This window comes from Squalius cephalus (genome assembly GCF_949319135.1).
Source record: "Squalius cephalus genome assembly, chromosome: 16".
NCBI classification, from domain to species: Eukaryota; Metazoa; Chordata; class Actinopteri; order Cypriniformes; family Leuciscidae; genus Squalius; species Squalius cephalus.
The window spans coordinates 5,687,184-5,701,799 of NC_137137.1; the positions used below are offsets into that span (position 1 = coordinate 5,687,184).

The following is a 14,616-nucleotide window of genomic DNA, read 5'->3' on the forward strand; positions in this document are numbered from 1 at the left end:
ATTCGTACAATCGTAAAGCAATTTGCACCTAAAATTTGCAATGAGTTACGGTATTGTGTTTAAGTAAGAAATATTACTGCAACTAAATAAAGTAATCAAATGTGAAACAACACAGCATAAATTAAACATAGATTAATCCTTATTGAAGCTACACAATGTATTCATTATTCATTATTAGGCTACTGTCACTTTAAGACCGAATGCATGACACAGATCTGACTCGCATCAGATTTTCTCCCAACTCCTCACGTTCAAGACATTTTGTCTCATTTAAGATTGTGAGACTCACCAAAAACGTGCATTATTAATTCAACCTAAAAACCCAACCTAGGCTACTTGTTTTTAAGCATCTTGAATATTATGATGTAGCTAAAATGTAACCATTTAAATTCAAATCTACTTAAAAAACTTGTGTAACGTTACCCTAACAATGCTCAAGGTTAGGCCGTCATTAATCACAAAATCAATGGAGCAAGAAGAGATGGAGACAGGCAAGAGAAACTCAAGCTAAATCAATGAAATGCAAAACATTTGAAATGGCTAAGCAGCAAAAGGTTAGCCAAAAGATGTTACTGGAAGAGGGACAGGCAGTTTTTAATTTTCCAAAGTGGTTCCAAAGCAGTCTGACGCCTCCGGATTGGGATTAAATTAGACGTCTGATGATGGAGTGCTATGGTTGAGAGTCCCCTGACCCCTTCTATCCTGACAGGTCTGTACGGTTTGAAATCTCGCTCTGAATAAATGGAGGAGACGCAAAGTGCAGAGGATACATTTGAGATGTGGTGGTGCCCTTGGAAAGAGCCACACACACCCGCCCCGAATACACAGTGCATGAAAGCAGACCTTTTTACTGAGATGAACCTCTCCTGCTTTCAAGATTATAAATGGGGTCATGATTTCTCCTCTTGGTCACTTCGATCACATCGTTGGGGAGTGTTCTTTGAATAATTAACCAACATTATATGTACTTCCGCGAGCCCTGGTGATGTGATCTTGAACACAGAAGGTAGTGGAAAGAGGACTGGGATCTATTCACCTGATTGAGCGCTAAACTGGATGTTTGATGACAGAGGATCAAAAAGATGCTGCTAAGTCAGTAAGAACTAAGTATTCAGCAAGGATGCATTAAATTGATCAAAAGTGAGAGTAAAGACATTTATGTTACAAAAGATCTCGACTCAAATAAGTGTTTTGAACTAAAAAAGTATCAGTTTTCAACACTGATAATAATAATATATGTTTCTTGAGCAGCATATCAGCATATTAGAAGGATTTCTGAATGATCATGTGACACTGAAGACTGGAGTAATAATACTGAAAATTGAGCTTTTGCCATTAAATATATTCAAATAGGAAACGGTTCATTTAAATTGTAATAATACTGTATTTGATTACTGTGTTTTTGATCAAATGAATGCAGCCTTAAAACATTAAAAAACCTTTCCGATCCCAAACTTTTGAAGGATCAGGCTCATAGGAAGGAAAAATCACTATGAGATATCTTTGAAATCTCAATTTCTAGCCACAAATGGCCAGAAATACCTGAAGTCTGTGCTCAGATTTGCCAAGATACCAAAGTGAGCAATCTAAAGTCAGAGATCTCATTATAAAATCAAACATTTCTCATTTCTCACTACAAGCAAAACTAATGAACTTAAGGAACAGATGTAAAGTTCTTTATAATCCTTTATATAAAACTACAAAAGAAAACAATTGTGCACTGTATAGGTGAGATCCTTTTTTTCTTTGTGCCGTTCCCAGAAAAATCATCATAATTCTATCCCTAAATTGAACACTTTTAGTTTCAAATCCCTAACCTCGAGTGTGAGCAATAATATAGTCATGCTTGCCTCGGTAAACACTACTAACTACTGAAACGACTCAATAATGAAGAGTGTCAGTTCTTTCCGTCTTAAAGACTGCCTGATTTGCATGCTGTAGGTATGTGTTTATGAGACAAAATGTGTCATGCAGCAGTTTGTGTATATAGTCTTGTAACGCAGGAACACATTTCATGTCCCCTCAGAATTGAGAGAGCTGGGTTAATGAGCCCCCCCATCAGTATGCATTATTTATTTAGATGCTCTGCACCCCAGAGGCGGCCTGCCTTTTGCCTGTGCGCTTTTTTCCTCCCCTCTCTATTTCTGTAATCCTTCCTTTTTGTTCTCAGGAGCAGGTCTTCCGCTCAGCTCTTTCTGTTTATCCCTTTCAGATGTTGCACCTTCTTGGCGGCATAAACATTCTACTATTGATGCTTTATCTTTCCAAAATATCATCCGGCTAAAGAAAATAAGGAGATATGCCACTGATATGCAAACAAATCATGGAACATGTTCGCAGCAGATTGAACAGACAGATTGTCGTCTTTCAAACACAGGAGACGGCGCTGGTCATCGTATTTTGTGGAATAATGGGATGTTACTAATTCATGCTTCCAAGAACGGCGTGTTCCGACTAATTCATTGGAACTGGAGTTTTACAGAAATGACTCATGAAATAACTTTACAGAGAACAGTCGTTACGCCGTAAAGACCGTCATTAAGGGAACTACGGCAAAAATAATGTAATTTCTTCTTTAAATGAGAGCGGACAAAGACATGGAGAGTGCAGTTGAGTTCAACTCGACGAGATCCATCAAAGTCGACTGATAAAAGTCTGCTTTATCTCTCCAGGGCTGGAGACTCTAGATGTTAGCTTGACCTGACTCGCAAAAAATCCCTCCTTCCTCAAAAATAAGAGCTGGCTAAGCCAATAAAATGTAAATGAGCGTATGAATATGTATAGAGTGTTACCTGTCATTTTGTAATTACCTCAAGACTGAAGTCTCTGTCTGATCTGCTTCAGATCCTGCCCGGTGGCTAAACGTCTTTGATCTAATCAGTCCTAATTAACCAAGAAGCAAACAAGACAACTTTAACATAAGTTTGTTAGCATGCATCGTGAAAGGCCATGTTCACCCCTGGTAAAGTTACAGTGATTTGCAGTGACCACAAGCCTTTTATTTTCAATGAGAGTTGGAGATTTGAGGTGATATGACAGAGTTTCACTTTATGCAAAGGCTCCTATTGTATCGGTTATTATTTTTCTTCTTCTTCTTTTTCTTCCACCATGGTAATCTGCAGCCCATTGAACCTCTTGCAGAAAAGTTATGAAATTTTGGCACACAGACAGAGGACAATCTTAATAAATAGTCCCATTAACTTGAGTCTCTAACTTGATCCATCTTTCGCCACCAATTGTCCAAAGTTGTATGGTTAAGCTAATATTTTTTCAACCGCAAGGCCTAGAAACAAAATAAATGTTTCCCTCTAATTTGCAGATTTTCCACCATTTTGAATTTTCCAGTCAAATCTGTTGTGAAATAACTTTCGCACACCAAATTGTATGTGAGGCTATATCTCTGCAACGCTTTAACACATTGAGACAAAAGTTGGTACATGTCATCACAAGCACAACCTGAGGGTATGTGTGCAGTTTCGTCAGCGCCACGACTAGTCAGGAAATATGAAAAATAGAATATGTTTTGCATCAAAGTTTGGTCAAAAGTGCGGCATACCAAGTCGAACAATATAAAATGTTCCCATTTTCGACATTTTGTGCGTCGGCATATTGAATTTTGTCATAAAAAGTTATTTTTTTCAAACACATTTGCGTATCGCTACGAAACTCTGTATGTCTTCGGCACCATGCCCTAAAGGTACTCAAAAAGTTACAAAAATTATAGTGAAGTTTCAAAAAATGCTAACATATTTGATTAGTTTTGCCTATTGTAATGAAACTAGTCTTGATAGATTCCATAAGTCATACAGAGAACAATGATACCAATTATGTCATAGTCGGTCAAACTTGCTGTCTGCCACTTTCAACTTCTTTGAAAACTTACTTTTTCGAACTGCTCCTTGACTGTTGGTCCGATTTTCACCAAATTTGACTTTTTTCAAAAATGTTAAAAACCTTTCCGATCCCAAATTCGATTTAGATCATCTTCAGACCATGGTGTCAAAAAGTTATGGATTTCGTGTTGATAACCAAAAAAACCTTATCGTTAAATGCATCAACGAATTTGATGGCATGATGCCAAACTGAATCTGAGGCTGTGTCTTTGCTGTATTGACACCAAACTGTGTATGCCATAGTCCCCCACACTAAGCAGACCACATTCATTTGGTGACAGCACCACCTATTTGGTCAAAAGTGATGAGCAATAAAATTATATTACAAGTGATTGTACTGTACTCATTTTTCAACCATTTTGCCTAAAAATCACCTACAAATGTCTTAAATTCATTTTTGCAGTTAGTGTGCTTGGCCCTTTAATCACTACCTGCAGATATATTATTATTATTATATAATTAATAAGATTTTTAAAATGGTATATGCTCAAAAGTTTTCATTTATTTGATCAAAAATACATTAAAAACAGAACATTTGTGAAATGTTATTCATTCCTGTGATCAAAGCTGAATTTTTTAGCATCATAACTCGTCTTCAGTGTCACATGATCCTTCAGGAATCATTCTAATATGCTGATTTGCTGCTCAAGAAACATTTCTGGTTATTATCAATGTTGAAAACAGTTGTGCTGCTTAATATTTTTGTGGAAACCATGATGCAATTGTTTTTTTCAGGATTCTTTGAACAGCAAAAGTACAGATTTTTTTTAATCACTTGCTCCAAACTTTTGAATAGTAGTGTATCATGATTTCCTCAAATATAAAGAGGCCTACATAAATATGTTCTTATTAATACGTTATGATTGGCTGTGATTTTACTGCATCATGCAGCAATTTTGCTTTTACTGGAAACTCATGTTGCGTCCAATTAGGACACATCGTACTGAAATATGCTGTTTTCCATTTATACTCCTCTGTTCTGATATGCACATGCCTGCAGGTGATCACGAAACTCAATCGGGTGCCATCAAACATTATTGCCTATCTAATTACAAAGTGTTTCCAAAAGTATTAGTCATATTTGTTTCAGCGTTCTTGCACGGTACACATTCAGAAAGAGTGTAAGGAGTGATTGCGTAAGTTTCACTGAGACACTTGTCTTTATTTGAATGAAAACATCAAGCTCTTGAGACAAAATAGTCCTTGCAGATGATTATATATACAAAAACAATTGAACAAAAAAAAAAAAAACATTCAAGAAATATACAGCATCATCCACATATTTTTTAATTAGCAAAAAACAAAAAAAACAAAAAAAACACCATGCTTGTCCTTTGAACATTAAGTTAGAATCCAATCTTTCAAAAATCTCGCACAGGGTAAAAAAAAAGGTGCAAATATATACAAAACACTTCATTGCAGCCAGCGTTTTAGACTCATTCTCACGACTCCCTCAAACAACTTAACGCATTAAAAATGGATTTAAAACAATAATTTAAACAAAAAAAAAAACAAAAAAAAAAACATTTCAGTCCAATAATTATACAAAATATATTTATATATTTATATAGAATTAAGGACTAGGCATAGCAGTTGCCCATTAACCAGTCATCCAATCAACCAGTCAGTCACAAAGCTCTCCAGACACGTTAATAAACTCCATATATTTCTGAAACTGTAAACAAGTCTGTTACAATAAAATTGATTAAAACATTTGGGATAAAGAGACAAACCGACAAATAAATTAGAATTAATTTATCTGAGACAAAATGTTTTTTTTTCTTCTTCTTCTTCTTTTATAACTAGAACATTGACTGAAATGTAGTTATGGATCTAAAACAGACATTTTTTTTCTTCTACTGTATCTACTGAAAAAACACCACAGTTATTTTTCCACTCACTCCGCTCCGTTCCTCACAAGTTACAGGTGCTTTTAAAAGTATGCCGTTTCACCACACCACGAAAACAAACTGCAAAGCGCCTCATTTGGCTCTGAGTTCTGCTGTACGAAAGGAAACGGGCGATTTCTGATATATGGCTATCGGCCGAGGCGTAGTTAGCGTTAGCTCTGTCTTCACCAGTCCAGCTAAAAACACCCCGGTGGGCAGTTGCACTTAACGATAGTCAGAGTTATCTTGCAGGCAGTATGTACGCGACCAAGCTAAGTCCACTTCCCCCACAGTACGTTTGGCTTTACTCACAGTATAGAAAAATCAGATGTAAACCTGACGGCGTGGTTTCAACCAAGAGGTGCTAAATCAAAAAAAATTCAACCACTGAGGTTTATTTTTCCGCTTTTTTTTTTTTTTTTTTTAAACATAGATTTATGATTGCGTTTCATTTCTTAAAGTGGTTTGTCCAGACGTCGGATATTGGTTTCGCACCTGCATTGCTGACGACGCAGCTTTGGCAAACAGGCAATATTTCCTGATGTATCGTGTTGCAAGAGGTTGAAATGCCAGAACGGAACCAGATTCATGAGCTGACCCCATTCCCCCAACAAAAAAACAAACCAATGTTCAAAAAGATTCTGCTTAATTATCATCCTGCAACTTTTTCATATGTTAATGAGGCCCACATTTAGTTCAAAACATCCTGCCTTCACAATTCCAACAACAAAAATTTGGCTTTTGATGATGCCATCTCTAAACGAACTGAGATTCTCGTTATCCCCATCCAAATCCGTGTGCTGAATTTGACGGCAGGTTTAATTACATTCAATGAAACTTTAAAATATCCAGATGCATTTTGTTTGTTGAAATGGCCAAGTTTTAAAACCCTGCAAGATGAGGTCTACAGCTACTAAACTAAAAGCTATTCTTTTGTCACGACTAGTAGTCATCAGCAAAATCAATTGACGTATGATGCACTTAAAGGTACGTGATCACTTTAGATGGTTATTGAATATCTACATTCAAAATCAACAAACTTAACTAATAAGGCCCCGATGGATTTCCCTACTGTTTTAATGATCACATATTATGGTGGGCGTTTGTTTGCTCGAACTGACCTTGGTGAATTAGGTTTTTTACATTTTTAAGATGAAGCAAATAGTTCTCCCTGTAGTCCTGGCTGTGATCGACTGAAGGTATTTTGAGTTTAAAACTGGAACATGTATAATGAGGCAAAGTTTTTTTTTTGCAAGATATGCCCAGTTATGCTGTACATTCTCAGTTGGTGATTTTCCTCAACACAAAAAAACAATCGATACGCTACTAGACAGGGCAGAACTCAGAACCACATATAGCAAGGAATAGAAAACAGCTGAGAATACTTCACGTACGTATCACAATTCGAGTACCTGGAATATAGTGGTTTGAAGTTCACCTCCGTGGCAGCAGAGGGCGCCGCCGCCGCCGCCGTCACGGAGATAATGAAAGTCCGATAAAGAGAAGCGGAAATGACTTAAGGCCTTGTTGTTTGTGTATACAGACAGAATTGACACAATCTTTATAATCGATCAAGCAGGAACCTTATCGTGGTTCACGATGAGGTTTTCACGGGGGACGACGGACGAGATTTGTCTAGCTGCGGACTTCTACTGTCACTCTACGTCAAAAATTGCATTGGCCTGCTGAAACGGCGATAAAACAGAGTAGAACAGTCGTCCCTTCGTTGTGCTTGGCATTGTGAACACATTTTGGCTGCCATTTGGACAGAACAACAACAGGGAAATGAAAAGGAGCGATAAGTTGCATCTGCTAACATTGACAATTTAGAGTCAGGACAGTGAATCTGAACACACAGGGAACTTAAACTCATGGCTTGCAGGTAAATCTGAGAGTTATTGCTCTAGATGGATCTACTACATTAAAGATGCCTGTCATCAAGGGACAAAAACTCGGCCCTCGCCAACGCAGTCTAGGAGAAGAACCACAGAATCAGAGTAAACACTCCAAACCTCACAGTAACACAGCGGTGTACAAAAAAGCAAAGGGCGCAAAAATGTCTCCCGAAGGATGAATGCCCATCCCGGAGTACATTTTGGCGAGGGTTTCGGGGAGTCATATCCGGACGCAACAAAAAGGCAAGCTTCAAAAGATGCTGATCCATACCTCTTGACAAGTAGAGGTCCATTTGGCCCCATAATCACAAAAAAGAAAGAAAACGAGAGAAAAGGCGCTTTTATAGGTCTATGGCATTTTCGAGACGAGGAGGAGAAGGTTCCTCCCATTCTGCCCAGCCTCAACACTACCCATAATGCAGTTCTCCCCAAATATTTGGTCTCCATTATTGATTCATTCTGATATAAATATCTTCATCTCTGTTAATGGAGCTCATCACCCCTGCGAACGATTGTTCTGGAGGCATCTCTCGGAGGTCGATATGAAGAATTGTTTTCTGATTACCCTACTAAAACACGATGCTTCGTTTCTCTCCCAGAAAGTCGGATATTTTCTTCAATGGCACTATCTTGGCAAATTAGCTTCCAAGGCAACAGCACGTGCACCTTCCCTCATTGGAATGTATCTGATCCACAGTAGTCCGTGTTGAATAGTTTGTTAGGCAGGCCGATGTGAGCGGCGTTCGGTCCGGTCATTAGGGAGTGCGGGCGTTTGGGCGTACAGGTTCTGGGTTCAGGAAAATATTGGGCTTCGTATGCTGTGCTGTGGTTCCTTTAGAGTTGATTGTCCAGTGTTTTAGCCTCACTTTCTGCTAGCACAAGCCGTGCGTGATCTTACACGGGTCGGTCCGCCGGACTCCATAAATTCAGTCTCAACCCTCCCCCAAACCCCCTGAACACTTCCCCTCCCGTCCCGTCCGATCCGTCACCGCCCTCAGCTGCTGCCAGACATCAGGTTAATGGCTTGTTCCAGTTTGTGTCGTAGCTTGTGTTTGCGACAGTAACCGTCTCTGTCCAGCGCTGTCAAAATCTGCAAGAGAGAGAGGAAGAGAGGGACAGGCCATTAAATGAAGGCCGAATTCATGCAATAATTCAATATTCAACATCGCTTTGAGCGCGAGAGTTTGTGGACGCTCACTGGAGCTCTTAATGACAATGATAAATGACCTCATCATATACGACACCGCACATTCATCAAGATCAAACCACGAATATAGAAACAACATTTGCATATCAATTCAAATCTCATGTGCATCTTCAAACGACCGTTAGGCCAATTTGCATGACCACTACCAGGATTTATGGTTTTCAAGATCTTACAAACGTTTTGATTTAAAGGCTTCTGTAGATATAAGTTGTGCCTAGAAATTAATGATATGAATTTCTTTACAAAATCACATGGTTTTAAGAATGAAAAAATGCTTTTAATCCCCCCCCCCCAAAATGGTTTTAAGTCAGTTATTTATATCTTTTGCTGTAGTGTGTCAGTAGGAAATATTAGTTTACATTTCCAAACATTCTTTTTGCCATTAATTGTAATAATCCAGTGAGATTTCTGTATGCACAAGGAGTCTGACAACAGCCGGTATGATCTGATCTCACCATCATCGAGTCCGTCTGTGATTACATGAAGAAACAGAAGAAACTGAGACAGACTAAATCCAGAAGAACTGTGGGAACGTCTCCGAGATGCTTGAAGAAACCTTCCTGCAAAGCTACAGTACTGTGAAAAGTATTGGCACTTGTGTTAAAATGCTGTAAAGTGAGAATGCTTTCAAAAATAAAATCACAAACTGAATTTATTTATGATTTAACTTCTATTAACTAATTCAAATCAATATATGGTGTAACGACCCTTTGTGTTTAAAAGCTTTTGTCCAGGTACACTTGCGCATAGTTTTTCAGGTAGCTTTGCAGGAAGGTTTCTTCAAGCGTCTCGGAGACGTTCCCGCAGTTCTTCTGGATTTAGTTTGTCTCAGTTTCTTCTGTTTCTTCATGTAATCACAGACGGACTCGATGATGGTGAGATCAGATCATACCGGCTGTTGTCAGACTCCTTGTGCATACAGAAATCTCACTGGATTATTACAATTAATGCCAAAAAGAATGTTTGGAAATGTAAACTAATATTTCCTACTGACACACTACAGCAAAAGATATAAATAACTGACTTAAAACCAACATGCCTAAGACTTTTGCACAGTACTGTATATATATATATATATATATACATACATACATACATACATACATACATATACACACACAATTATATAAACACTAAATTTTATGATAAAAAAAAATCACGATTAATCGATTTGACAGCACAAATATATATATATACATACTATATATATATATATATATATATATATATATATATATATATATATATGTATATATATATGTATGTGTGTATATATATTTGTGCTGTCAAATCAATTAATCGTGATTTTTTTTTACATTACATTTAGTGTTTATATAATTGTGTGTGTTCATAATTTTATATTTATATAAATTATAATATTTAGTAATATACCTCTTGTAAGAATATTACATTGGATGGTGTTGCTTTACTTGACACTTAGTTTAGCAGAGATGACACTGAAAAACCCATATATACTTTAAACCCCTCCAAACACTTGACTCTTGAATGCTAGTATTTTGTGTAAATGTGTACCGCTTAGGACGGGGTGAAAATAAATGTCCCATGTCTCACCTCTTCCTTGTACTTGTTGATGTAGAAGTACAGTTCACTGAGCGCGCTCAGTGTGTTGAACTCGTTGCCATGGAGACGAGACTGCTCTACCAGATAGGCGTCCATGTCCTGATCGCTGATACTTGGCATCTTGCTGATGTCTCTGTAATATCTTGAACACACACACACACACACATAAATACCCTGGTTTAAAATGATCTGCTTTGAATTGTAAATGAACAGTTTGCAGTTAATCTACTGGGGTAAATGAAAATCAAACTGATTAATTTAGGCAGCATCTAATCAGTTGGGCCTACTAGGGCAAGTACAGAATTACAATTACTATTGTTAAAAGTGGAGTGTCAGTATCCTTGCAGGTTTTGATCAGTCAGATAAATCAGATAAAGTGTGTGGTATTCTGAGGCATGTGTCCATACCTCTCCACCCAGCTCTTGTAGTTGGGAATGTCTTTAGCATAGAGGAGCTTGTTTGACGGTGAGTCTTTACCCAGGCGATGCTCAGACGTCGAGCAGGAGTCCATGAAGGTCTGAGCCACCACTGACAGACAGGCGTCTGTAATACTGTTCTTGTGGATGTCAAAGACAAACTGAGGGTTTTTTATCACATTGACCCAAAACCGCAGAGGAAGGCTGGGATAGAAAGATAGAGAGAGACAGAGAGAGATACAATAAAATCTGATTACATCCAAAAAGCTTTTTAGTGATTGTGGTCTGTCTCGAATCGCACACACAAATACATTATTTTCCAATTGCTCCGAGAGCATTCACTAAACAGATGGAACTGAACTGGCGACCCGGCAAACAATCGAAACAGATGCTTTGGAAAATGAGGTCGAAGACCGGAAGTGCTCAGGATCTCACCAGTTGCTCTTCCAGGTGTGCCGCACGTCCGGGTCAGTGATCTGTCTCTTGTCCGCCTGCTCGTCCAGGAAATCAAACATGTATTTGATGGCCAGCGGGAGAGCGCTGCCACGATGGGCCGTACTGAATACAGTCTCAAACAGATCGTCCACAAACTTCTGCAGTGTGCCCTAAAAACACCACACACAAGAGTTTACAACATGTTTCAATAAAATCTCTGCTGAGATATATCAGTAATTTGTAGGCACTATTACATACATTTTATTGAATAAAACAGGTTTTAATTGATGTGTTTTGAAACTTCAGTGTTACGGATGCCAAATGATTCTTATTAAATGGATTGCTCCAACTTTTTAAAAGCAATCCGTTTCATGTTGTGCAAAATTGTTTAAAAATGCATTATTTACTGCATTCCCAAAGCTATACGCGTTTAATTTGTTACGTGTAATACAAAATTTCTAATTTTTGAACAATCACTACGTAGCTGAAGTCATACAACGACAAGTTCATATTGACCATATCTGTCTTTGTGTGCGAAACGATCAAATCTAACTTAAATGTGATCGGTTCGCACACAAAGACATACAGTTCGGTTCGCAAACAAGACCTGCATCTTGTTGGTTTGGGGTCAGTAAGATAAGTCTCTTCGGCAAACCAAGACTGCATTTATATGATTGAAAATACAGCAAAACCACTGAAATATTGTCACAATTTAAAACAACTGTTTTACTAATTTAAGCATGTAATTTATTCCTATGATGCAAAGCCGAATTTTCAACATCATTACACCAGACTGATCCTTCAGAAATCATTTTAATATGCTAATTTGCTGCTCAAGAAACATGTATTATTATTTTTAGTCTAAAATAATTGTTCTTCATTTATTATTTGATGAAAATAAAGGTTTAAAAGAACAGCATTTATTTAAAATAGAATATTTTGTAACAATGTAAAAGTCTTTTCTTTCATTTTTGATCAATTTAATGAGTTCTTGCTGAGTAAAAATAAAGAAAATCTTACAGAGCCCAAACTTCTGATGCATTGACGCTAGACTGAGTAAATAACGACAGAATCGTCATTTCTGGCTGATATAACCCTGATAAAACACTGTAACAGCCTTGAGTTGTTTCTTTTGTTTTAATAAATACCTCCGTTTCCTGTGTATACAGGATGGTGTTCATGTACCTTGGTAGCCAGTAAGCGTGTGAGGTAAATCTCAGACACCATCTTGCTCCCGCGGTCTCCCTCCCGCTGGTCTGCGTGCTCGTGGTTCTTCACCAGGTGCCAGAGTTTGGTGCCCGTCTCCTGGTCAGGGGTGATCATGGGAGCCCTGGAACGCAGGCTGTCTGGACTGCTAGACGTCCTCAGGAGGCTCTCTACACCACAACGCCATTGAATCCAAATTAGCAAATGCACTTCTTAATGCATTGCTTTTACATATCTTAGCCAGTACATCTAAACTCATTGTCTCTGAATCATAATATTTATCTTTTTAATGGCTGTCTCTCAAAACCTACCGAGCCGAATCAACATTTACTGTCTAGAAGGGTAGATGTCTACATAAACATCATTATGGCTGAAATGGATCCTCTTACAGTATGTGACTGATTTCAGACAGCCTACACATTGAGAGCATGGCTAAGGTATCCAAGACTGCTGTTTAGCTAGGCAGCTCACAAGTTTTATTTCACTGAAGAGCTCAAACAAACTGACTTCAGCCAAGAATGGTTGGTGAAAAGATCTTAAATTCCCATTTCAGTCAAACATGCTGCATGTGGCGCTACACAAAAGGCTGAAAGAATCCGTGATATATTAAACAAACATGGCTAAAGCCGAGGATCATGTGGCGTAAAGCGATCCGAGTGTGGCTTACCGTATCGACTGAGAGAGCGAGTGAACGTGAAGGAGTTGGCGATGTTGTAAGCGGATACTTGCTTCTGAACCAACGCCACCAAAGACCCATCTGTCACCTAAGATGGAAAAGGAGAACTATAAAAAAAGCATCTCCATTTTTTGTACAGCACGTGACAAGCATCGGTAAATTTGCATAACATAACCGAGCAGCTGCCAGGAAATGTTGTTCAACCTGGTAGTGCGCCAGTGTGTTCAATCTCTTCCAGTCGCTCTCGATCTTTGTGGTGACGTCTTCATCCTGGAGGATGATTCTGGTCAGTCGACCCTGTCGCCATTCTGTAGGAGGACAATGAACGCATTATTCTGGGATGATGATGTTTCTGAAGTGTCGAAGGTAAAACGTTTGCTATGTGTTAGTCAACATGCGATAGATAGATAGATAGATAGATAGATAGATAGATAGATAGATAGATAGATAGATAGATAGACAGACAGATAGAATGACAAGATAGATAGATTGAACGATAGATAGACAGAACAATAGATAGATAGATTGACTGAATGATAGAGATAGATAGATTGAACGATAGATAGACAGAACAATAGATAGATAGATTGACTGAATGATAGAGATAGATAGATTGAACAATAGATAGATTGATTGATAGATAGACAGACATAGAATGATAGATAGATTGAACGATAGATAGATAGACAGAACAATAGATAGATAGATCGATTGAACGATAGAGATAGATAGATTGAACGATAGATTGATTGAACGATAGATAGGATGACTGAACCATAGATAAAATGATAGATAGAAAGACAGATAGATCAATAGATAGAACAATAGATAAATAGATTGATTGAACGATAGATAGACAGGGACAGACAGATAGATAAATAGAACGATAGATCGATTGAACGATAGATAGGGCAGGCAGACAGATGGATAGAATGATAGATAGATAGAACGATTGATTCATTGAACGATAGATAAAATGATAGATAGATATAACAATAGAGATAGATAGATTGAACAATAGATAGAACAATTGAACGATAGATAAAATGATAGACAGATAGATGGATCGATAGATAGAACAAAAGATAGATAGATCGATTGAATGATAGATAGGGACAGACAGACAGATGGATAGATAGACTGAATGATACATCGATTGAACAATAGATCGATTGAACAATAGATCGATTGAACGATAGATAGATTGATAGATAGATATAACAATAGAGATAGATAGATTGAACAATAGATAGAACAATTGAACGATAGATAAAATGATAGACAGATAGATGGATCGATAGATAGAACAAAAGATAGATAGATCGATTGAATGATAGATAGGGACAGACAGACAGATGGATAGATAGACTGAACGATACATCGATTGAACAATAGATCGATTGAACAATAGATCGATT

The 14,616-nt window shown here is 37.8% G+C and overlaps 1 protein-coding gene across 1 annotated transcript in view; it reads right to left on the bottom strand.

Annotated features, from left to right (window-relative positions):
- Positions 1-5,167: 5,167 nt before the first annotated feature.
- The window catches only part of plxna3 (plexin A3), a 160,462-nt gene continuing 151,013 nt past the window's right edge, over positions 5,168-14,616 (bottom strand). Inside the window, exons 26-32 of the mRNA XM_079896984.1 lie at positions 13,403-13,506; positions 13,190-13,286; positions 12,502-12,692; positions 11,317-11,486; positions 10,873-11,085; positions 10,457-10,607; positions 5,168-8,767 (exon numbers count right to left, since the gene is read on the bottom strand). Coding sequence (XP_079753110.1) covers positions 8,672-8,767; positions 10,457-10,607; positions 10,873-11,085; positions 11,317-11,486; positions 12,502-12,692; positions 13,190-13,286; positions 13,403-13,506 — 1,022 coding nt within the window. The 3' untranslated portion in view covers positions 5,168-8,671. The remainder of the gene's footprint in view (positions 8,768-10,456; positions 10,608-10,872; positions 11,086-11,316; positions 11,487-12,501; positions 12,693-13,189; positions 13,287-13,402; positions 13,507-14,616) is intronic.